Source organism: Botryllus schlosseri, chromosome 10 (genome assembly GCF_051294905.1).
Source record: "Botryllus schlosseri isolate E-star chromosome 10, Bs_hap1, whole genome shotgun sequence".
In the NCBI taxonomy this organism is placed as follows: Eukaryota; Metazoa; Chordata; class Ascidiacea; order Stolidobranchia; family Styelidae; genus Botryllus; species Botryllus schlosseri.
Window position 1 is genome coordinate 28,107,503 of NC_137245.1, and position 26,044 is coordinate 28,133,546.

At 39.6% G+C, this 26,044-nt stretch overlaps 2 protein-coding genes across 2 annotated transcripts in view; one reads left to right on the forward strand and one right to left on the reverse strand.

Annotated features, from left to right (window-relative positions):
* LOC145447664 (sushi, von Willebrand factor type A, EGF and pentraxin domain-containing protein 1-like) overlaps nt 1–11,598 on the forward strand; it is a 65,774-nt gene extending 54,176 nt beyond the window's left edge. Inside the window, exons 50-60 of the mRNA XM_080325919.1 lie at nt 54–236; nt 629–834; nt 1,985–2,147; nt 2,375–2,554; nt 3,174–3,359; nt 4,307–4,486; nt 5,370–5,564; nt 6,741–7,001; nt 7,199–7,359; nt 10,716–10,882; nt 11,440–11,598. Coding sequence (XP_080182045.1) covers nt 54–236; nt 629–834; nt 1,985–2,147; nt 2,375–2,554; nt 3,174–3,359; nt 4,307–4,486; nt 5,370–5,564; nt 6,741–7,001; nt 7,199–7,359; nt 10,716–10,882; nt 11,440–11,521 — 1,964 coding nt within the window. The 3' untranslated portion in view covers nt 11,522–11,598. The remainder of the gene's footprint in view (nt 1–53; nt 237–628; nt 835–1,984; nt 2,148–2,374; nt 2,555–3,173; nt 3,360–4,306; nt 4,487–5,369; nt 5,565–6,740; nt 7,002–7,198; nt 7,360–10,715; nt 10,883–11,439) is intronic.
* Nucleotides 11,599–18,689: 7,091 nt separating this feature from the next.
* On the reverse strand, nt 18,690–26,044 carry LOC145447673 (PDZ and LIM domain protein 5-like). The gene is made up of 12 exons (XM_080325930.1): nt 25,658–26,044; nt 25,542–25,593; nt 25,011–25,132; nt 24,829–24,951; nt 24,489–24,638; nt 24,100–24,197; nt 23,481–23,608; nt 23,146–23,241; nt 22,880–22,914; nt 20,603–20,783; nt 20,169–20,237; nt 18,690–19,083 (listed from the first exon to the last, which is right to left on the reverse strand). The coding sequence occupies exons 1-12, from the start codon at nt 25,666–25,668 to the stop codon at nt 18,955–18,957; spliced, it is 1,194 nt and encodes a 397-aa protein (XP_080182056.1). The 5' UTR covers nt 25,669–26,044; the 3' UTR covers nt 18,690–18,954.

A 26,044-nucleotide genomic window follows, 5' to 3' on the forward strand; every position in this document is an offset into this window, starting at 1 on the left:
TCATTATTAAAGTGTTATTTTTGAAATAAACTTGTGTCTGTCTGTCCGTCCAGAGATCTCGTGCCAGACCCTGCACCCCCCGACCAATGGACGCATGATATGTGACAACGGCTTCAAGTACATGTCGCAATGCGTTTTCGACTGCGAGCCTGGTTTCGTCAAAGTGACATCTGGCAGCGGGGTGACCACTTGCAAAGCAGACGGGGACTGGATCGGGAACCCTCCTAATTGCGAACGTAAGTTTCCTTTTTGTTCATAAAGTATATTTAATTTCAAGTAAAATTCTAGGTTAGGGACTCAGACTTTGTGTACCTCCTGTTTAGGGCTGAAATAATTGCTCTAGTTTGGCATTTTAAAATGTAAGTAGTTCTAGTTTTAATTGTGAGATCGGACATGAGTAGTTCTAGTTGGATATTCTGAAAAGCGAGTAGTGATAGTTATAGCTGTGTGTTTTGAAACGTGAGTAGTTCTAGTTACAGTTGTGGATTTTAAAGATCTTTCAGGGTGTTCTAGTTGCTTGTTTTGTAGAGTAAGTAGTTCTATTGAGCGTTTTGAAAAGCTAATATTTAGTAGTTTCTCAATCGCGTATTAATTCTACTATTCTAATGAATCGCTTTGTCATCTGCAGGGAGTGAATGCGATCGTTCGTATCTGACCCTACCAGACGGAACTGCGACTTGCACTAGAGCCAACCTATTCGAGTCTGAATGCGAGTTTTCTTGCAAGCCGGGCTTCCAATTGGAGTCGGGGGCAGTCAGGGTGACCGAGTGCCAGGGCTCGGGACTTTGGAGCTCGGAAAAGCCGCGATGTTATTCAAAGACTTGCGAATCTGCGGTGAGTATAAGTAACGTTACAAGCGGTAGTTTCAGATTCAAGGGATGACAAAACTACTTCAAGACTTTCAAATCTCCTGTCAATGTCTTTCAGATTTGGTAAAAGTAGATCAAGTAGATTTGGAAGTAAAGTTCCTGTAGATAATGAGGTTCTGAGAAGTAACCTTTTTAAAATTTCTCTTCGGTATCTTGACTACTATAATTAGAAATTTTTGCTAAACTGCAAAAGTGTACCGAGTTTTCACACTGCTGGTATCAACATTTTTATCAGGCCTTTAAAATTGAGCAAATTTTCATAAGTACACAAAATTTATCATATTTTTGTCAAGAACTTGGATTTGACAAATTTTCAACAGCAATCCTTTCCAGTATAATTAGCAACCTCAACTTTACCTGCAACATTTTTATCGGCGCTTTTGGAATTTATGCCATTTTCATCATAACTTCAAGTTTTACCAACTTTCATCAGCGATTTTTCCAGTATAATTAGCAAGATTGACTTTAGCAGCAAAATTAAAACTTTTTTCACAACTGATTTTAACAATTTTATTAGAACCAGCACTTTAAATTTGAAAATAAACTCATCAGTTCTCCAGATTTTAAGAATTTTCATCAGCGATCTCGGCCAGTATAAGTAAAAACCTTCTGTGAAAGTTAGCTAATTCTCCCCACAAGTGATTTTAGGACTTTTATCAGTACTTTAAATTCGAAAAAAAATTGATCAGATATATGAATTTGAAATTTTTTTCATCAGCGATCTAATCCAGTATAATTAGAAAGCTCGACATTACTTGCAAAAGTAAAGAAAATTTTTGCACTGCTGAATTTAAAAGTTTATCTAAAAATACTGCAGTAAGCGATCTCTTCGCGTCGATTATGTGAAATTTCATGTCGGTAATGTCATGTTTGGTGATATACAATTTCTTTCCAAATATGTACTCATTTATGTGAGTCAGCCGAAAATATTCAGATTTATTTCAATATGAATACATATATTGAAGTTCTGTACCTCCAAGAAACTCTTTAAATACTTTATATTCTAAAAAAAATATGATCAGCACAATAAATTTTACCAATTTTCATCGGCAATCTTGTACAGTATAGTTAGTGAACATGACTTGACTTGCAAAATTATCCCATATTTTTTGTAGCTGACGGCCAACGGAGAGCTGGAATGTTCCGGCACGGAGTACGACGCAGTATGCAGACTCAAGTGCGGAGCAGGATATCGATTAGTGGGGGCGCCGTCCAGCACTTGCACAGACTCGAGACTCGGGGGCACCGAATGGAAACCACCCCTCGGCAGATGCGAGAGTGAGTTCAACCCTCTCATTTTTGTTTGAAATTTTTTATAATTTTTTTTTTCTGCTGAAGCCAACCCTGAAATTAACGCTGAAAAATGTTGCTCGATTACAAGTACAAGTAGGGATTTTCAAGACATGTGAGAACTAGTTCCAAGTTTTTTTCTTAAAAAAATCAATTTCGATCAATTTTTTAATCAATTATTTAATTAGTTAATTTTAAATTATTATTGTTTGCAGAGATCTCATGCAGCAAATTCAATGTTATCCCGAATGGTAGAATCATTTGTAGCGATGGATCTCGGTTCCGATCTGTTTGCTATGTTCTGTGCGATCGTGGGTTCAGAGTGAACGGGACGACTTTTTCAACCAAATGTCAACAGAACGGGGAATGGAGCAACGCAATGCAGACTTGCAACCGTACGTTTTAGTTCTATTTGCAACATTTTTTGAGAAATTTGAGATTTTAGGTTCCGCATTTTAGCTTCAAGTCCATTTCCGCGTTTTAGGTCACAATTAATTTGCATTTTAGGCCCGATTAATATCGGTGTTTAACGGGTGAAACGCAGAGATAATATGAATATAGGCGCCAAGATCAATTGGACCTAAAATACAAATCAATTCGAACCGAACATGTAAATTAATTTAGACCTAAAAGGCAAATTAAATCGGACATAAAATGCAAATTAATTCGGACCTAAAATACAATTTCATTGTACTCAAATCCAAACCTAAATTCTCTCGGCAATGGCTGAGATTTGAGCGAAAACTTCACCTGACAGATTCAAAATAAAATAAAGTGAAATAAAATTAATAAACAAAGAAAAGATAACAAAGTAAATAGATTGAATGAAATTGATATTTTTGGGGTGAAATATGCTCAAAAACATCATGGAAATTGTGGGACATCAGATATCGAAAATCACCAATTCCGTATTTTTGATTTTATATTTTATATATATATATGGAGAGAGGTTTAATATTATGTTTTATTAATATACTACGTATAAATAAAATCCTATTTCTATGTCTATCCCAGGAGTAACTTGCGACCCAAGTTATCTGTCTATTGAGTACGGGTCTCGAACTGCGACGGACGCCAACAACTTTGGATCGAGACTCAAGTTCTATTGTCCTGCCTCCAGCGGCTTCAAGTTTGTGGGTGCTCGAGAAGTGACTTGTCTGGAGAACGGACATTGGAGCAGAGCTAAACCCACTTGCAAAAGTATGTGCGGGCTGTATTTTTATATTTTTACTTTTCTTTCAACTTTTACTAACTGATTGATCAAATTATCATGTAGGCTAAAAAACGATACACGTCAAATTTGGTTCTGATCAATAGAAACGTAGTTAATGAAGTTGAAAATTTTGGATTTATTAAATAAAAAATAATGTCAAAAAGTGTTGATTTAACTATTAAAAATGAAAAAATTCAAATTTTACTCGCTATCAATTGTGAGGTTGTCTAAAAATTCAAAGGATATCAATTTTGGCTCAATTGCGACCCTGATGCGTGGAGGTATTGTAGTTTTATTGGTGAATTCTTTACTGTGAATATTATTTCTTATCCTATTAAATTTAAAAAAAAATTATCTCCAAGACAATAATTTAAAATTTTCTATGCTGTTGTACTACAAGTGGAGTTTTTGAAGTACAAAATTTATGAAATTTCAAAAAGGAGTGCTTGTGATGAGAAATATACTGTTTTTTTTCAAATCCAAAATTTTAAACAACTCCATCTACCCTTTTACTGGTCAGAATTGAGCCAGATTCGGTTCGCAGCCAGTAAAATTTCAAATCAACAGATATTTTTAATAACCCTATTTTACAAGCACCTACAGTATGGTTGTTCAGAAATAACTTTTTTTCAAGTTTTAGAAGATTTTGAATTTACTAAAGAAAGTTAATATTCTTTTTTAATCTTACTTGCAAACCCATGAAATAGTGAAATTGTTTAAAAAATACGTTGTGTAAGCTAATTTGGTTCAATTTCACCGGTAGAAGCGAAGTTGAGGTACAAAATTTTAGACTTGAAAAATTAACACCCGTATTTACAGTGTGAAGATCAATTTTCCCGAATAGCCACTAAAATTTTAAGAAAAAAGTCATTTTTTACAACTCTAGCTTATCTTTTCGACAACCTTCTAATTCTACTATCCGGTGTTACCTTAGAACTGACGTGTCCCGCGTTACACGTGCCACACGGACGAGCCACGTGCACCGGTCAGCGTTACAACGACTATCAGTCCAGATGCGTTTTCTCTTGCGACCCAAATTATCAACTTATCGGAAGCGACACGGCAGAATGTCAGACCGACGGGACTTGGAGCCAGCAGACCCCGCATTGTAAAGGTATGTGAAAAACTACTTGTTTTTCAAAACTACTTGAGTACATTTTAACTACTTTTTAAAAACAGAAATTTTTCAAATCAAAACTTTTTAACTCTATTAGCTTCACTTTCCACGTTCAAAATTTAGTATTTTTTGTTTTTATGTTTTTTGGATTTGTAATAATACTGTTTATGGTAGGTAGCTCCATAATACATAATACTCAAGAATTGTGAGGTTGCCAATTCAGTTTTTATAAGCTGGCTAATTCGTGGAGCATTGAATTAATTTTATTTTGGTAAAGTGGGATGCCACAAGCCACATGGATTCTTTTTTCATCCATAACTTTTTTTTACATTCAGTTAAGAGGGAAGCAGCTGAATATCTTAAATTCCTTGGCCCCAGAATTGGCGTATTAGTAATTTTATTGGTTTTCCACCAACATTCTAGCGCAGAATATTGATTTTAATGATTATCCCCGTGTGGTGACAAGAGAATTTTGAATCGTAATATCTTTTGAACCACTGAAGTTGTTCAAAACAGGATGTAGATAGTAGACAATTCTGAGGATTATAATGGATTTAGCCTACAAATCAAAGTAGCTTATGTCCATTTTTCAAACTTCGAGAACATTTGAATGAAAAGTTTTTGTAAAATTTTCTTCATTTTTGATGATATCTTGTCCAATGTCCATGGTTGGGTTTATTTTAGGCCAAACTAGGCCTGGAATGCTTACATTCCTTCTTACTTGGAAATAGCTGCCACTTTTGACTACTTCTGCTTGATCCTTTTCACTTTTTTAGGCAAAACTAATCCTAGAATGCTTACCATTTTGCTTATTCGGAAACGGACAATTCTATTTCTACTTCAATTCCAACGATAACTACGAAAGATTTGTCCTTTTCAGGTCGTTGCGATGTAAATCTGGACGAGCTAAAACATGGGAAATCCGTGTGCACAAACTCAAACTATCACTTCAGTCGATGCAGTTTTGAGTGCGACGCAGTGTCTACGGACGGAATGCCTTCAGTGATGTACGGAAATGATTATCTGACTTGCAGACAGAACGGGAGATGGGACGGGACCCCGCCTTGTTGCGTTGGTGAGTTATCTTCTGCGGGCAGACTTGGACGGCGAGATAACTTTTCTTGTTTGATTAGTTTAGACTTGTGCATACGAGTCAATTTTTAAAATTTCAAACTAGAACTGCAACTGGAATTACTCACTTTTCAAAAGTCGCAAGTAGAACTATAACTAGTCAATTTTTAAAATTTTAAACTAGAACTGCAACCAAAATTATTCACTTTTCAAAACTCGCATCTAAAACTAGACCCCCTCAAACTTTCAACTAGAACTACTCACTTTTCAAAATCTGTAGCTATAACTTCAACAAACGCTGCTCACTTTTCGAATTCCGTAATTAATACTAGAACTTCTCAAAAACCCAGTTGACTGTCATCTACCTAGATTGGTAGTTTGTGCATGTGTGGATTAGACTAATTAGTGCAAATGCCGATAATGTACTTGTAATCTAATTTGCGAAATGTTTGTATGCACTCATTTTAATTTCTGGTTTTCCTGAAAATGCTACTGGAGAACTATATTATGCAAAATTCTGATCTAGTTTAGAAAAAAAAAATGTGTGGCTATCTATAATTCTAATTCTGATCCAATTTAGAAAAGATGAAAATATTTAGTTGTCACGACACGGCAGGGTTGTAGCCAAGTCATAAGGCTCCGAGTCACAAGTCAATCTCACTTTTATAGTTTTGACTCGAGTCAAGTCGAGTCATTTTCAATCCACCACCGAGTCAAGTCCAAGTCAGCGAGCAGAGGGTCGAGTCCGAGTCATGGTATTATGACTCGAGTCCAAGTCGTTGTGTTGACTTCTCAGTTTCCAGTTAAAGTCTTGTTAAACCCACTTTTTATAACTCTACTTGGTGATATCGAATGGTTCGCATTAAAAATATACTAATTTTCCCCACTTTTAGCAGTTTCTGGTCGCATTTTCAAGTACCGTACCAGTAGACGAAAACCCAATAGTATAGTTACTTTACTATTCTTCGAAATTGCAATGAAATGTCGGTCTTGGCCATCTGAGTTGCGAGCCATGCGCAATGACTTGAGTCCAAGTCGAGTCAATACACAGATTGACTCGAGGTAAGACGAGTCATTTCCGTATTTTGAGAAAATGACTCGAGTTATCAGAAAATCGTGACTCGAGTCTTTACAACCCTGCGACACAGCTTGTTTTCAACAAACTAATATTTTTTCACAGCTGAATGCATCCCGAACGCCAAAATGGATTTATTCTTCGTGCTCCATTCGTCGGCGAGTCAGACTCACGAGAACTGGGTCCGGATCACCCGCCTGGTCAACTCCATCCTGGGCACGTTCAACGTGGGTCAGGACAATGTCCAGGCCGGGGTGGTCCGCTATCATCGGGACGTGGACTCCAATAACGAGATCTCCATCGGTCAGCACGCGAGTAAAATTCTACTGCAAAGGGCCGTACGCTTTTTGAGGTTCGGGGGAGATGGTGAGTTTGTTTCTAAAACTACTCAAGTAGAATTGATATACTACTTTTACTATTGATGACAAGTAGTATTGCATGGAAAAGTGTTCAAGTAGAAGTAACGTCAGTAAATCTGTGGCCCACTGGTTGAAAACACCTGCGCAAGTACTTGGTTAATGACCCATGCAGTCTGCTGTCACGATTCATCTCCACCTTGTCAGGTGCCAACACGGGTCAGGCCCTGAGCCACGTGGCAAGGAGCAGTTTGCGGCGGTCCAGCAACAGACCGGGCGTCTCGGACACCGTGGTACTGATTGTGGACGAGACCAGCCAGGACGATGTCAGAATTGGGGCTGAGTTGCTGAAAATGCAAAACGCGACTGTAAGTGTCTTTGTGGCAATTTTGCGTTGACTCGAGTCATTTTCCATTTTTAAGAGATTTGTGTCAAATTTGACTTGCACTGGAGTTATCGCGAGACATTCTTTATCAGTGTAAGTCAACCTTTTTGAGCTCGCAGACCGGTAAACTTTCAAGCAATAGTCGGCGGACCGGTGTACCTTCACAAATTGAATAAACCCGAAATGCAATTGCGATAAAAGCATGCAACCATTTTTGCAAGAATGCTACTGGAGAGTGACATTTTGAGGGTTTTATACGTGTTCATGACGGCATTCATGAAATTCTGCGGTATTGTGTCGAAGGCCCTTCCAGGGGTTCCCAAGCTTTTTATGGTCGCGACCGCGGGACATCTAATTTCAATTTGAAAATGTTCCGCGACCCCACCTATCAATTCTGCGTGCTGACTACAAAAAATGGTGAGCACCCCGCCCAAACCTACTCCTGGTCCATACCTACTCCTGGTCTATATCGAAAGCTGACGACCATGTGCGCAGTAATAGCAATTATGCAATTTTGGACGTGTCAATCTCGTTCTCCGTCCAAGACTATACCAGTATGTCGTTGTTTTGGAACGATTTCTATCTATATCGAATCAAAGTAGTCGAGTTCGGCTACGTGAAATTCTGCGTCGCGCGAAACGCACACAACATACTATAAGTTGTTCGACCGCGCTCAGCGTGTTTGTTTGCTCTGTTAACTGCGTGGTTCTAAAACTTATGGGAAAACTACACGAAACGGTCCCTTGGCAATCCTTGGTATGACTCACAGTTCTCAACCAAATTAACACAAAACACCCACAAACGGTAGTCTTGGTCGTCATAGGGTGATCAACTTAATTTCTGGGGAAAGAATCCTCCAGACCCCGTTTACCGCTTCCGGTAATTTCAGCACTACCCTTTATACATCCAATTCACAAACGGTATTATTACGCGATTGACGAACGAGCCGAATTGGCTAACGGCATATGTGAGACTTATTAATATGTTTCTTTCGGACACCAACCAGTGTTATGAAAATCAGTGTGCAGCTATTTTCTTGTCGCGTGAATCGCGAAGTTTTTTAGGGAGTAAAATTTGTCAATATTACAGTAAATAATTTGTTGAAGCATGTTGTTATCTCGTGAACCAAGGTAATGATTGTGGCCACTCGAATAATATAGGAGTCGCTCACCCGCACCAGACTAAAATATAGTAAAAATCATTTTCCAATTCGCATTTCAACATTGGGATAATTATTTTCCTCCACGGGTCGGATTTGTACCGCGCGCGGCTTAGATTAGGACTATTCGGTGACGACTATTTCGGTGCCTGAAGATATCAATATCGAAGGTTCTGGTCAGCATGCCGCCAGTGATCTTTTTGCCAGCGCACTTCTCGTGAAGTCGCGCGTTAACACAACCGCTCTATGTGTTGATGTGTCCTGGCGCAGAAACGTTCAGCGCCGAAAATGCAGCCGCTCTTTACGCGCCCCTAGATTTAAGTATTTCAGCGGCCTTACGCGATGCTCGCATAATTGAGAATGCGGGCATATTCTTCAGATTTCAATTCTGTGAATTTATGCGTATTTTGTCCTGGGTGGGTACACGCACAATAAAATCGAGAAATGCATAATGACACTAAAGCGCGCGAGGCGAAACTAAAATTTAAAATTGAATAATTTAGCACCAAATTATTCCACTTAATGTTGATTAATGATATTATGGCGGCCACAATCGAGTTTGATTTAACAATAAGTTGCCTGAATTTTGTTATATTCCAAAATTTATTTTTTTCTGGATAGTTTGAATTTTTCGGAACGTGCTTCCCGGTCCAAAAATTGTGTCGCGTACCCCAAACGAACCTCCGAACTCAGTTTGAAAACTACTATGTTACCACATTGCGGTATCGGTCACTTGTAGTTTTCCTGGAAGGAAAATTACCATCCCATTGATTTCTAGTCTCACGACATTGTAATTTTTAGAAGTGGCCACTGGCCAGACACCAACCTTACGTTATAGTGAGTGTCGCTTCAGCACGACGCTCTGACTGATCTCATGATACCTTGTTTGCCGAGTTGGCATTTTTCAGAGGTCGTTTTATTTTCTATTTTGCAAAATGAACTAAGATATTCAGAAATGAACTGCCGATAGCACCCTGTTCAATGGCAGTCGTGTAATGGTCATTGCTATTCCATTTCTGTCCCCGCGACTCCGTAGATTAGGCAAACTGACCCGTTGGGATCGCGACCACTAGGTTGGGAACCCCTGGAATACACCAACTTGAATACTATTATTCTATTCGATAATATCTAGAAAAGAAGCGTTTCGGAGTCGGTAGTCGGAGTGGGGAATTTTTCACAACCACAAGACGTACTACGAGGATGAGCATGTTTTTATTCACTTTTAAATGCGACGTGTTGCTTCTTTTGTCAGTTAAGAAGCCGCCAACTTATTTTAGATTGCAATTGAAGTCCAAATTACAAAATGTCTGGCGGACCGGCAGAATGGTCGCGGACCGACCGGCGGTTGAGAACCACAGTTCTATATGACTTGCTTCACGTCTTGTGTATCAGGAACGAAAATTAAAAAATAGCCCCAGAAACTAAATTCTATCTGTTTGAATAAACATGTTTTGAGCGAGAACATGAGTATATTATGAATCCGAGGCCCTCGATATCAACTGGGCACTGTACAGTAATAAATACTATGAGTCGGACTCGACCCATTGCTCCCTGACTCGAAAACGACTCGGTGGTGCATTGAAAATGACTCGACTTGACTCTACTATAAAAATTAGATTGACTCGTGACTCGGAACCTTATGACTTGGTTACAACCCTGCATCACACCAGGGCTGCAATGACTCGAGTCATTTTCTTACGTATGGGAAATGACTCGACTCAACTTGGGTCAATGAACCGTGAACACGACGATTTGGACTTCTCAGTCTTGATTTTAAGTCGTGTTCAGCTGATTTTTGGGTGAAACAAATCCCTCGTATCAATAATATACTCATTTGTCTCACTGCTAACCAGAGATATTCAGTAAAGAAATTCCTGTGGCAAAAGTACTTGATGACATTCACCTGCCTGTACCGCTTTTTCAAGCGATCATGATTTATGATTATTTCTGTTTTTTTTTCAGTTTCTAAGCACAGAGGCTCTACTTTTTTACCTACTCGGAAATTACTTGTACTTCCGTTTGAATTTAGGCCGATACTTCTACTTGAATGCTAACAATGACAACGTAACAGGCTCATTCAAACAGATAAAAGGTCCTTTTCGGCCAGATTTGTCGTATGACTCGAGTCATGACAACTTTGTATCAAGCATGCTTGAATTACCAGGAATCATTGTGAACAGGTTTACGTGATCGCGATTCGAAGCGAGTCCAACCGTCTGTCTGTCGATGAGCTGTCTGCGATAGCGACCAGCCCCGAGCATATCATCGTCGCGGATGGTTACGAGCAAGTCAACTCGGCTCGAGTGCGGAAAGAGCTCACAAATCGACTTTGCAAGAACCCTTGTTTGTAAGTTCGCTGTTTTTCCTGGCTCATAACGTACAAAATATAAACCTAGTCAGATCTATCTTGAAATATCTATATAATTCTACTGGTGATGAAACTTTACAGACTGATTCCGCGATATTTTGACTAGTTCTATGTCTAGTTGCGCATTTTTAAAAGCGGGCAGTTCCATTTCTAGCCCCAGCGGAGAGTTTTGAAAACTTCTGGTTCTAGTTGCACATTTTGTGAAGTGAGTAGTTCTAATTGTGAGTATTTAAAAGTGAGTAGGTCTAGCTCCAATCGGGCATTTTGAAAACTGACTAGTTCTTGTTCTAGTAGTTTTAGATGTAGTTATAATTGGGTATTTTGAGAATAGATTAATTCTAGTTCTAACTGTAATTACACATTTTGAAAAATGATGATGATTCGAAATGATGTTTGTAGTTGCGGATTTTGATAATGGATTAGTTTCAGTTGTAATTGTGACTTTTGATAAATGAGTGGTTCTGGTTCTAGTTGCCCAGTTCGAAAACCCAGTAGTTTACACACGTCTGACAGCATGTCCTAAACCACAATTGCAGACACAACGCGGAATATCGGCAATCTCGCAAGGACCCGAAGAAGACAGCGTCTGCGTTGAAATTGTCAGATTTTATCGTTTGAGCAAATTATATACGACAGATCATTTCGTAACTTACTGTTCCATTTTTTAAACTCGCAAATATACACCTTTGAAAGTTTTTGGGTTTTTTCAAAATGATGCCCTCTACTAGCAACGAGACACAAACAGTAGCAGTGCTGACATCCGTGCATTAAGGTGGAGTGATAGAAGTTTTTTGTGTATATCTGAGAAAGGGGGCTCTTAAATCCTGACAAATAGGACTTATATGACATTAAAAATTAACTTCAGAAGGTTTCCAGCCAGCAACCTGTTGTTTTAGCGAGAAGAGTATTGCCGATCAGCGCGAATCAACTGTGCGCATTACACAACGGCGCTCGACCTGTAAAGAGACAATGCCAATTCAATTCATTGTCATTTTTTTTCATTTCAAAACACCGCAAAACTGCAACATAGTGAAAAGATAGGAAGGTGTCGAAACGTCTTGGAAATTAGACACCCACCTTTGCCCAGCCGATGTAAAACAGGAGTCATGCATACTGAATGAAAAGTAAAAGAAGATAATATCACGGGGTCAACAAAAGGGGACATGTGTCGGAGGGCAATCGATTTTTGTAACATTCGGATTTGTGGTTAGCGTTTCAGCAACAGTCTCTCCCCCAGGAGAAAATGATGAAACGTATTTCTTGTACACATTTGGCTCATTAAAATGCACGATGGGTGATGCTGCATTAGCATGCCAAAAAGCGATGGGCGTACAGCGAGCTTTCCAACTTTTCTTTTAGTTTTATGCAATATTACAATTTGTGCTCCATTTTTCGTTGTTAATCACCTTTCCAAATACACTATTGAATGAAAGGAAACCTTTTTCTGCTCGCATAACGGTTGAAAGATTTTGGTTGACTAAAGGCGCGATGGTCGCATTTCCTCAGAAACTGCAAGTAAAGGTACCGCAGAGGTCAGGACGCATGTTGTATTGTACTTGACAATTTCTGTGAGATGCGCGGTGATTATATATGGAAGATGATACAGAAGATGGTGTGCGCAGTGACAAGGGGTGATCCAAGTATATCGCAGGCCCTGACATCGGAAATACCCTTACGTGTTTTATCAAAGAAAAACTGACATAACTCCGCTTCTACGGCTTGGAATTGAGTCAAATTTGTTTTGCATAGTTTTTGAAGACAGCCCAACAATTAAATGGGGTTGGCAGAAATATTTGAAAAAAAAAATTTTGCGTTTTTGGGCAAATTCAAAATTTTCAAAGTCTACGAAACCAGCGAATATTGGTTGAAATGAATTCAAATTTGGTGTGCGTCGTTTTTTAAGGCAACCTAACGCTTTAATCAAGTAGCCGGCAAGATTCAGGAAAAAAGATTATTTTTGAACAGCCCTATGTCCACATTCAAGTCGAAATACAAGCTGTTTACGATTGTCAATTTATTGTTTTCCCTGATTTTCGTTGCGCAATTTAATCGTTATAGCAATGTAATTATTAGTAATCTTCTCCATCGCGTCGTTTCAGTTGAGGTATATAAAGCGTCTGTTGGAACATTTTCAGTTGGATATTTTTGATGACGCTTAATTAATTGTTAATCCTGCTCTGTACTCGTCACGTTTGGATAACACATTTCTTCAGTATTTAACATTGGAGTGTCAGACAGTTGAATTGCAACAGTTTTGCGTCAAGGTATCCCAAGATTAGATATGCTTATGCGCCTGGAAATCGGTAATCAAAGCCGCGCAGAAACTCAAGCAAATACTACTAAGTGAATATTAGTCCATCCTCAAGATTACCGGAACACGACTGACCTATCGATCTTGCCTTCCATGATATGCCATCCATTCTTGTTGATTGCATTTTTCTATGCTATCTTCTTTACTTTTCATTCAGTGTGCAATGTGCATGCCTCCTCTTTACATAGCCTAGGCCAAGGTGGGTGTCCGATTTCATAGACTACTGCAAGTCGCTTCGACGCCTTCCTATCTTTTCGAGCGAGATAGTGTAATGGTTATGCGTCCGGCTTCTCGAGCGGAAGGTCGTGGGTTCGATCCCCGGCCGGGTCATACCAAAGACTCGAAAAATGGTATCCGCAGCTATCCTGCTAGGCGCTCAGCAATCACGGATAGCATGGAGGAGAAAAAAACGGGGGCGCAGACTAGATGACCTCATGGGGCCGTATCGCAACTCCGTCGCCAAAGCATCTCGATGGTGCAGGCGAGAAAGAATATCATATCTCTCTCTTTCATTGTATCTCATTTTTGTGGTGTATTGAACTGATAAAATTGCTAATAAACCAATGATGATGATGATATTCGTTTACAAAATAATTCTGGAGTTAGTTCCGTGTCGTGTCAGTCTCTGTAATTGGAGGCTTGGAGCCCGAAATAGGACAGTGTGTTTGTGTAGCCCAGTGGTTCCCAACCTTTTTCGACTCATCGCCCCCTTTTCAAGCTCAACGCCGATCATCGCCCCCCAAATTTTGTGAACCGAAAAATCGGTATACAAACTGTAATCACCAGCGGATTGACTAAAAAAAAAAAAAAAGTCAACTTTGCCGTTCGATGTCGAATTTTACACTTTTGCAACTGAATTTTCGTGGGATGACTAAAAAAAAAGGGTCATTTCTCCGACTTGACTCCAATATAGCCGTTTTAACGCGTCATCGCTCCCTTCGCTATTTTCGCCCCCATCGCCCCCTTTGTCCATTTTCGCCCCCCTATCGCCCCCTTCGTCATTTTCGCCCCCCCCCCTAGACCGCCAAATCGCCCACGTTGGGAACCACTGGTGTAGCCTATGCCTGCGAATTAAAAGTCATTCCTGCGCAAAGTGCGCATATTCATTACTCTAACATGGCTTTGCCAACTTTTATCGCGGAATGCAACAATGCAGCTCAATGATATATATAATATATATCATTGATGCAGCTCAAACGTCGTTATAATGAGTAAACAATTGTCGTGCTGTCAGACTCGAAACCCCATTGATGCGCTGTACGCAAGTTGAGGAATTACTGATTAGATGCGCGCTTTCTCGTTTGCTATAATCTGTAGGCTACTACTTCTTGTCTGTTTTATACGCTCGTATTCCATCGGCGTCACTTGGCAGGGTTTGATTTGTTATTAATTATGCGCATTGTGCAGTGCACGGCGTTGAATTACGTCTTCAAATATTGATACAACACGAGATCCTCGGTATCGCAAATTCTGAATTTATTCGATTAGTTTGAACGGGAACCTTCTATGTTCCAATAAACTTCATTGCTGGACGGACTCTATCGAGCGCAACCATATCGCGGATCGAATTTCAAACCTTTGGGATATGTATTTCTATTGATAAGGTCGCGGCATGCGCCCATATTGCTCTCGCTGCAATAACACGTGGATAATTAAAAGCGCACCACTTCACTCCGATCAAATTCGACTGGCTGTTAGGGGCATACGTAGAGGCCGTAGGCCCCTGGCTGATATTAACCAGCGCGTTGCCGGCATTAAAACCCCAGGTGCGTGACCAGAGAGTTTCTCATTTATAACTAGAAATCCCGTCCTTTTGAAATGCCAATTCACTAATTCGTATTATCGATGCTGCGTAATGCAAATTAGCGAGAATCATTTGTATGCGGAATGGGTCATCGGATATCTCATGTGCGTGCACTGTCGTCAGTGGTTTGATTTAGCGCAGTGTTTCTTAATCTTTTTTCCTCCATAACGCCCCCTTTCAAAAATTGCCTGCGTCTGCGTCTGCGCCCCCCTATTTTAAGGACTGTAAAAATAGACAATGGGTAAGTGGTCGAAGATCGGTTTCGGATTGGGACTTCAATATTAAAAATATTTCACGCTTGAATTGCGCCCGAGGACCACTCGACTAATAAACGATATAATAATTGTATGAGCTATATTCGGGATCAAATCAAGGTTGTTATAATAACCATCGGGTAAGGCCTACGGGCTCACACCATTTGGCTCGAGCTCGATGTACACCTCCCGAATTCACCTCTGCGATTAGCAATACGGTGAAGTTAGTTGTATTGAGTTTAGTTTTATTGCTTTGTGAGACCACTGAATCAGCTGAGAATGTGGTGGAGATCTTTGCCCACATTAAATTTAGTACTGAACAAATCTCTCAACTTGAAAATGAATGTGGGTCACGACACTAAGCAGAGTTAATTTAAATTTTTGAATTTATTATGAAAAATTAAAAAAAAAAATTAAAATTTTATCGTTAACCACATGGAATTGTTAAGTTTCCTAAAAGAACGACACAAAACAATTTCTGCTAGCTTTCAACCAGTATAAGCGAAGTTATTGCAGTTGAAACTTGTGTATGCAAAAACAGCATGGACGGTGGGTAATCCTAGAATTATTAATGAGAAACTCAAATAACTTCGCTTGTACCGGTTAGAATTGCGTAAAATTTCTTTTGCATCGTTTTTGTCGATAACTCAACAATTTCATGGGGTTGAGAGTAAAGTTTGAAAAAAATTCAAAAACTTCAATAGAATCTGAGGCTGCTTCTACTGGTTAGAATTGAGCTAAATTTGTTGAGCAGCGCTTTTTTAGACAACCTAGTTTAATCAGTGAATCCCTAGAATCCGAAATCCGGGCCATTTTTCTTCAGCGCCCCCCACACCGCCCCCGTGAGCCCAGTGCCCCCCATATCGCCCCCTGAGCGTTTCCGCCCCCGTCAAAATCCAAATCGTCCCCTGGGGGGCGCTGGAGATAAGGTTAAGACTTAAGAGCCACTGATTTAGCGCGTCCGCATGCAGGCCTGCTACCGTCTGCAGAAACACTTTCGCCAAGCAGTAAGAATCTCTTTGTGTAATATTGTTTGTGTTTATGGATCTATTTGATTAAAACTTATGCCCGCGTCTGAACAAAGTGTGCGCGTTGCCATTGCCGAATCTGGGTATTTTGATATGACCAGCGCACCCTGTAATTGTAATTATTGCAGGTTTGCGGCATGTCTGCAATTTCGTTATCAACGCAACCTTGCCGGCCGATTGTACAGTCAGATAAAATTGATCACTACTATGTATTTCGAATAGCGTACTGATGATGATTTCAGCAAACGAGTGATCCTTATTAGATGTACAAATTTGACCTCATCGTTAGAAACATTGATTCCATCGCGCGCTCTGAGAAACACCATCTTCTATCGCGATTTGACGACCAAATATACGTTCACCTTCTACAAATTAAAGTACATTATTTCCATCGATGAGGGCCGTAAGCCCCGTTTAAAATATTTTGAGGACCATTTTTGTGGTAAATACTCTCGGAGCGCAAAGTTGAACAGTGTTTTATTGTGAGTGCCTGGTAGTTTGAATCTTTTCCAGTGCCTATAATATTAATCCTATTTTGCTTTGCGAACGTAAATCGGGAAATGCAGCAATGCAGTCAAAGTCGATGTTTTAATCAGCAATCAATTGTCGCGATGCGAGCTACTCAATACCAAGTAAAAACCCATTGTATTGGCGGTAAGGGATAATTACTGATTGGCCGCGCGCGTTTGTAATCATAATTCTTGTCTGTCTTTCGAGTTCCGTTGGCAAGTATATAGGACTGTAGGTATGTTCAATCGTCAAAAAGATATTTCAACCTGATATTTACCTCCTCTGCTCAGCCGTTCTCTATCGTAAAGTTCACAAAAGCTACAAACCGGCAGTGATAAATCGTCGGTAGTAAGGAGAATTGGCCCATGGATCTTTGGGGGCTTTGCGGGCAAGGAAGATCGCGATGAAAATGACCAAAATCGCTTATAGAGATGTTTTTATGTACTACACTATCATTTGGAATCGCAAAACGAGTTTCCAAAAAAATGCCCACATCTGAACAACCCTATAGTGACCATCTTCCTCGCCCTTTTCATCCTCTTCCTTGGATTGATCGTCGATCAGGTCTTTTTAGTGTAACGCTGTGAGCACAGCTACGTAGGTGGGAGAATCACAGATAAATTTCCGACGCTTCGGGATTTGCTATTGCCATGAATTAAACTGCGGTCGCCGCCGTCAATGATGGTGATACGTTAATTCGCCCACATATGGTAGCATAAGAGACGATGGCTACTGAACAAAAGGTCATCACTCGGGCAATTGGGCCATGATGCTGAGGTGTCGCCGAAAATGGTCACCTTTTTCTAATTTCTTGTCACCCCCATCATAGCCGGATGCTGAACAGTGACATGACGCAGGTTGATGACCTTTTTCTTTTTCTTACTTTAGTTATCATCTTCCCAAATCTTTACCATCTATGGTCGCTTAACATGTAGCCTACATCATATACCGATATTGTTTACTGATTGCTGAGTTGCCACATTATAGCACAGCTCACTTTCACTCCAGAATGTTTGTAAGAGACTGCTTATCCAGATCGGAGGAACCTATAGATATAAACCCCCAACACTTAGCAAGGAATTCTGGACTAAAACCCGCGACCCATTTGTGTTGAAATGTGCCACTACGCTACTCGCCACTCACCCGTGCTCGCAGTGATATGGATTGCCGCCAATAATTTTCTTCTGTGATATTGTGTCGCGAGGTCAAACAGGTTAAGAACCACTAATTTACAATAAAGCCAGAAATGACATTAGAATTAAAATTGAAGCATAGAAAAAATTCACAAATAAATAGCAATTAGAGCAATTTCACAAATTAGATTACTGTCATTTAGCTCTAATTAGACGACTAAAACAGGGGTCGTAGTTGTTGTTGTTATTTGTGGTATTCATGGTGTTTGTCGACTACTGCGGTCATTTACACCAATCCAATTTTCTTCATTTTTATTCCGTAGCTGCCGACTTGTAGCACGTCCCACTTCTAGGCTTTTGAACAGCTTCTTGAAGGCACAAAACTTAACTATACAATTGAATAGTATATTCATATCGAACTGAGTCCGAATATTTTCGGCTGACACTATAGGCATTTAAAAGACACCGTGCTGTACACGGACGAGATGGCGAGGAGGAGTGTCGGCGTAGTTATATCCCCAATAAAACTACCCAAGCTTTTCACATGTAACCTACTTTCGGGTTGAAATTGACGAAGGAGTAAAGATAGCATGTAGTTTGTCTTACAGTAATTCAAAAGCTATCTGTTCTTGTCCGCAGTTGGTAAAAGAAAATGTATTATACTTCTTGAACCCCTATGACCTGCTATAGTTTCTCCGATATTTTGTGAGAGACAACGCACACTTCGTCTCATTTCATTCTCACAGTCAGTACAAAACATGTTTTTATTTTAAAATAGCAAAGAAATAGAAAATAAATCCGGCATCATTCGTGTAATATTGTTGTGATCATGAAGTCTAGTCAATATAAATAAAATAACAAAGGTCGCAATAAAACCAGAGATCATTTTGATAACATCAGAAATTCAGCCCATATAAGCTGATGACTCTGATTTCTACATCATCGTTTAGGAAACGAATTTTGCTTGCAGCTCTTGTTATCGAGCTCGAACTATCAGTTCACAATGAATCTTCATGACTTGATGACGGTTCGGTGTTTGAGTTCGTCCGCACGAACCGGTTTCGCGACCGGACTCAGCCGGGTTTTGTGTTGGGCTTTTCTGTGAGCCTCGTGGACGGAGTTGGAAACCTCGTGGTAACACTGCAACACAAGTACAAATAGTTATACTTGTTACCAGTACTCAATTATATAGATTTTGCTTACTTGAACTAAGCCGATAATGCTTACTTGGAAATGCCAATTCTTCTTGTAATTGATTATAAATTTAGCACATTATACCTCAGTGTTGGGATGACTCGAGTCATGACTTGACTCGAGTCAGACTCGAGTCACCTTTTTCGTATGACTTGACTTGACTCGAGTCACTTTGCTAAAATGACTTGACTTGACTTGACTCGGCGTATCAAAATTGTGGATTGACTCGTGACTCGGAGCAAAATTCACGAGTCAATTTCAAGTCATCAAGGAATCGGTGTCGATAAAAATCACTGTATCTTGCATATGGTCGGATTGCTCGCGAAACGCTCGTGTAACCCCTGAGAGCGACTATAATCATTCAATGATCGTGCGTTTCACTGTGCCTCCATTGTTCTTTAACAAGTAAATTGTCCGCAAACGAAGTGATCGAAGGTTATAGCTTACGATGTCGTAAACTAGTATAGTAAAGTAATGTAATAGCAAAATGTATATTTCTGTTTTCTGTTCTTACCTTAACCAAACCTATTGTTTTATTGAAATTGAATTCGAATATAGTTTATATTGGCATCAACCATTGGCGCAGGCTCGAATTGTATCATATCAATTTGTAAATGGGTGATGCATTGCATCTTAACAATTCGTTTCTCTATTCTCTAATTTGGCTGGTAAACTGAGGCTATGCAATTACTTACGTAGTTTACCAGTTCTACGTATATGTGAACGATACTGCGCCTTCTTGGGTGTCTATTTAACTCTATATTCGTTCATTGGTTCAGAATCAATGACCAGTCAATCTGTATTTCAGGCAGCTAGCAAAATCCAATGACGTAATCATGCCTCATACTTCGAAAAGGCAACTTGACTTGAATTGTGACTTGACTCGTGACTTGACTTGACTTGACTCGAGTCACCTCGAAAAATCGATTGACTTGACTTGACTCGAGTCAAAATGTGCAATGACTCGAAATGAATCGTGACTCGAAGGTAGTGACTTGATCCCAACACTGTTATACCTACTTAGTACCCACCTTGAGGCAGAAAGGCAGCGCGTTCAGCTCGTAGATATTTTCACTCCCTTCTGGAGCACGTTTACATTTCTGCAATAATACAATTACAGAGTTCGGCAACTAAAAAATATACAACTTTTCCAAATTAGATTAGAATTAAAATGATAGCTACATAGTTTTTCTTTCAATTCGGATTAGAATTAGACATGCTGATTCAGCGGAAACTTGGACATCGAGGTTCAGTTCATACCAAACCATATTTCATTTTCATGAGCACGAGAATAGCAAATGTCTGTACGTGCAGAATCCTTGGCTCGTTTCGCACAATACCGTTCGCCTGTAGCATTTACAGGGAAGCCAGAAATTAGATTGGAATGAAAACGAGAGTGTAGAAAGATTTCACAAATAAGATGACATGTACCGGCGTTTCGTTTCAACAAGTCTGCACCACGAACCTGGCATACGAAGCAGTCCGGGTGCCAGTAGTTCGACATGGCCTCTATGTAGGAGCCTGTGATGATGGTATCGCATCCGTGGCATGTCCTGGCGTGCAGCGTGAAGAAATCGTCCAGGCAATATGGCATCCCGTCTTTCACGATGTACGAGTCCATGAGAGGGTTATTGCAGTGGCAACATCTGAAAGTGAACTCGATTTCTCGAAATCGTGACTTCAAAATCGTGACCGGTGTGGTGCTCTGGCCCCTTCTCTCTCCTATCTGTTATGGTATAATGCTATATCACGTGACTTATCGCATAGTTATAACCCAGTGCATATCAAAGATTGACTCAGATTATGAGACTCATGTACGCTGAAACTTACTGCTAAAACTATCCGAATTACTGTACAATATATCTGGAAAAGGCAATTGTTGTCGTCTCTATTGAACTGCCAGTCAAGAACTACACAGAACACAGGACGTTCGTGTCAGCTACTGTGGAAGTGCCTGTTAAGTATAAACTGTAAGCTGATATCCGTATAGACAACGGACTTGCCGTATACTATCCGCAGACGACGGACGGGATATATCTGCCATACCGGCAACTAACTAATACTGATTTTTTTAGCATTACTAGTTCTGATTTTAGTTCGGGATTTTGAATAATGAATAGTTTTACTTGCAGTTCTAGTTATGCATTTTGAATATTTCTATAGCTGGACTTTTTGACCAGCGGGTAGTTCTAGTTCTAGTTGCGAATGTTGAAAAGATAATAATTCTAGTTCTAGTTCTAATCGTGGATTTTGAAAAGTGAGTAGTTCTAATTCTAGTTGCGCATTTTGAAAAGGGGAGTAGGCCGATTTCTAGTTCCAGTTGCGAGTTTAAAAAAACAGTAGTTCTAGTTGAATTTCTAGTTGAGCATTTTCAAAAGTGATTAGCTCTAGTTCTAGTTGCCGATTTCGAAAAGTGAGCAGTTCTAGTTCTTATAGTTGTGAGTTTAGAAAAGTGAATAAATATAGTTGTAGCTGCAGATTTGGCAGAGTGAGTAGTTCTAGTTGTGAGATTTGGAAAGTTATTAGTTGTAGTACTACTTCAAGCTACTCATCTTGGAGGTACATAACTGACAAATACATTTGAATTGACAGCGTTAGCCGAAAATATTCGGGTTTATTTCAATATGAATATATCATTCAATTGTAAACTGATTTTCGTTCGAATCTTTGTTGATATGTATTTTACTATGCCGTTGACTCTTCATAAAGGACGCACAGTTGAATAAATTGCAATGAATCTAGTCTTAACAGTCATAATCGTTTCTTCTTGCCCAAACGACCTGCTGTACTGATGGTTAATCTCCGTGACATAACGCTATCAATTCGACAATGCATTTCTCCAATTCAATGTAAACAGCACTCGAACAAGTGGCATTGTCGTAGAGATATCTCTGGATTGGCGCGTCGTGAGTCAGAAATTTGTCGGTTGAGAAAACTTCAACACAGAATTCAAGCAGTTTTCATAGAACATAGTATGGATTTGGTCGGTGAAACCGAATTCGATGATTTTTCAGATATGCATTTAAGATTACTTTGTTTTGAAGCTGGACGCGAATCGTGACATGAAATTCTCGTGACTTCACATTTGGAGCGACTCTTTGATAAAATATCAGCCCATATCAAATTTTAACTTGTAAATAATGAGAATCGAAACTTGAAAATAGTAAGCTTTTCCAAATTAAATTTGACTTCGAGCTACAAAGTTTGTCCAAAATTTGATAAGATTTTTCACATTAGATTAGAATTAGAATTACTGAATTCGCGAAAAGCGAAAACAGAAATTGGATTAGAATTAAAATGATAGCACACAAACATTTCACGAATTAGACTGAAATTATACTGAGTAGGATTAAATTACCGAAATTTGCTATGATTAATTAGACAATCACGTTCAAGTCTGGATGTAATTGTTCATTTTGTTTTGAATTTTAAGTCCGGATTTGAAAATATCAAATTCGCTGATATGAGATCAGAGGGTCACGTGCCAACGCGCGTCTCAATTTACCGCGTATTTATTCTGCAATAAACGCGGTTTAATTTCGAAATATACGAAGAAAACGGATCTGTGGTGAATACTGTTCAATATTGCGTTGTTTTGAACTGATCAAATTATTAAGATATTGAGCAGTGTCACTACGACTATAGATTCGGTCGACCGGTGAGATGTTATTTTTCCATAGCTAAAATGATACGCTAAGATTTAATTTTACCAACGAAAATTACGCTTCATATGTACGCATACCTGAAGTGCTTCAAATGCCAGTGTCGCCCCAAGGCCTGAAAACGAGAAACAGAAATCCATCTAAGCTCATTATTAAATTATTAGAAGAGTGCTTATTGGAGGTACATGCAGAACTTAACTATGAAATTGATATTGATATTGAAACGAACCCGAATATTTTCGGCTGACACTCGTACTATTCAATTATATATGAAATTATTATTATTAAATAGTAATGAAATTCAGCACCACGCGCGTTCGCAAATGACCGTACATCAACTACCCACCTTAATATAACCCTGGTCTGGTCGTATCTTATCGCCGCAGTTGCTGCATGTGGTACCAAACCATTTCGATCTCTCCGCCAAAGCAGATGGTAAAACCTACAACACAAAACTCATAGCAACAGGTGTGACCAAAGCATTCATCTTCACTCACATATGCGGTAAGTACAAACGATGTCATAAAATTCTACTCAAGTGCAAGCGAGACAGTCAATTGATGAACAAGTAGGTATACCGTATTTAGTTTTGCCTAAACGACTTGAAAACTTTCAAAGTAGAAATAGGAGTAACGTCATAATCAAGTTAATCTAATTTCTTAACCGCAACATCATAATTACTTCGTAAAGCCTTTGTTTTCGTTCGCATTTGTCGATTTTGTGCCGCCCTGTGTCGTTATGAAAACACGGAGAAAGTTGCGATCTTTGAACCTCACCCCAAGCAGCAGTGTTGGCGAGAATCTGACCGCCTGGTAGAATAACAGATCAGCCTATTGTATTCACCTTTCACGCTTACCCTATTATTGTACCGCCCTGGTATATCATAAACACAGGGAATCTATTCTAGTCTGTTATTCGCAAACAATGAAATTGAAAAGGCCACAATGATTAGCCTGTTGAATACCACTACGATTGTAAAGCGCTACAACTGGCTGGTTACGATGATATGTTAGCATACATATATAAACTGACACAGAACTCTAAAATATTAAAACGTATTCTAAACTTTTGATAGAAATATGATAGCGTTCATTTTCTCGCTTACTCATTGATTCGCGAGCCCAATGTCTGCCATCGCTGTTCTAAGGCTTGGATTGATACTCATGGCGACTTTTTACCCTCCTACATTCCTGGACATCAAGTCGTGGACTACGTGAAAATTTGGATTTCGCAGGTGATTTTTATAGCTTAACTACTTGCAGCACACGATTTTGAGTCCACAGGCATCCGGCCTTCTCACCTTTGGCTAGTTTCGATATCTCGAGCGACACGTGCAACTCATTTCCGCGATATTTCGTCCTGGACGCGGCGAAATCGTACTCGGATTCCAGCTTTCCTCTGAAAAATGCAGTAGAACGCCCGTTTTAGTAGTAAAGTCGTAAATTTCTACTTCCAAGTAAGTATTATAGGCCGAATTTTACGTAAGAAATTGAAAACGGAGAAGCGGCGGTCTAAATCATAAAAAACTTGGATATATAGTGCAAGTAGTAAAAATGTAGTTGCAGTATTATGCAAAGTAGAGGTGCTGAGAAGTAGAAAGTATAGCCGTACTCTGTCACAGTACAAGTTCCGACGACCTGTGGATTAGTGTTGGATCACAAAGTCAACATTACAATAATCCGGACAAACCTTGACACCCCAATCTGCAACCTGGGTCCGTTGAAAACGAGGGTCTTTCCGGCCATCCCGCGCGGCTCTTCGACTCTGGCGCAGGACGCGAGCGACAGAATCTCATCCGGCCACGAGCTAGCGATGAACGCGGTCTGGATCGTCAGGCAGCTGAGAACGGGCGGAGTTAAACTGTAGGTGTGATTAAAAATGTAATCTTGAAAGCTTAAATTTTTTCATAATGTATACGAATGAGCATTGCTGTAAAAAAACAACCTGAATGTCACGAAAAAGTAGGTCCAGTTTGTGATGTAATGTAATTTTAATTGCAATGTAGATTTTCTATAATCTGAGAACTGACCAGTTTAGAGCGTCCCAGGGCTGCTGAAAGACGACTGTTGCCTCGTCCTGGTTTGACGCGACAATGAATCCGCGGAAATCCCGCACGCAACGAGACAACAACTCACGATAAGTTGAAAAAAACCTCAGGAAATAAAATTCGGTTCCTTTTGAGTATTGAGAGAAATATCAAAAGCTACTCACTTGTCGATAATGTCGCTTGTGCATCTTTTGTTGACGTCGTCCTTGCCACTCATGCTTAGTGAGACTACAGTCACGATTCCTGTAGGTCCGCGCCCTTTAGAACTCAGAGGAGAGGATTGGCCCTGAGTTGAGATATTGTTTGGTTTATGCTCAAATTATTACCATTCTACTTGACTAGTAGTACTTGTACAAATAGTTTTCGGGTAAGTTTGCATCACATTTCTGCATCAGTTTGATCGTGAGTCGAGATTACTCACTTCTAGTTGTACTGGACAGTTTACGGTTTCCTATACTTACGTTGAATCGCTACTCCTAATTCACTTAATGTCGCTACTTCTTTGACTACCAACCCTATCTACTTTGACCTCAACTGACACCAACCTTGAATCTAACCCACAATATTGTAGCCTACTTGTATACCCGAGCAGAGTATACTTCAACTTTGGCTACTACTACTATACGTCTACTTCAGCACCGCCTATATCTATTTTATTTGAAGTAAAGGCAAATGTCGACAGAGTACGTTGATACCTGCACAAGACTGCTCCCGCGATCACCCGCATTTGTGTCCTCTGACGTATTCCTGAAAAACGCCATATTTTCTGGTCTGTTTCACTTTTAAAAGTTTTCAAACTTGATAAACTCACTCCACGGGCATCTTTATATCCTCTGCCCTATTCCTGAAGCAAAATTAGAGCAGGCTTCATGGCTCGCAACGAAATGATTTTCGAAAAAATCGATACCAAACTATAGTAGAGGTAGTCTATTAATCACTCCTGTGACGTGACACGCGAATTAATGGCGACACTATCGATTTCCGTGCGAATTTCCGTACGAATGGGCTCCAGGCTTGGACAATTAGTTAATTGTAATATCCTCGTGCTGACAGCCATGAACTATGATGTGATATCAACTTAATTTTGCTCAATTTCCAAGTTTTCAGTAAATCAGTAGCGAATTCAGTACGTTAATTCCAATTCATATCTAGAAGGCGTAGCTTATTGTAATTTTGAACAACTGTGTAGCTATAATAA

What these genes read in the sequence shown, in the direction of transcription:
- LOC145447673 (XM_080325930.1), bottom strand. An exon ending in TTGCAGATTGGGGTGTCAAG is followed by an intron (nt 24,198 to 24,488) that starts GTTTGTCCGGAT and finishes TGCATTTTTCAG; the next exon opens with AGGAAAGCTGGAATCCGAGT. An exon ending in GATATCGAAACTAGCCAAAG is followed by an intron (nt 23,609 to 24,099) that starts GTGAGAAGGCCG and finishes TTATTCTACCAG; the next exon opens with GCGGTCAGATTCTCGCCAAC.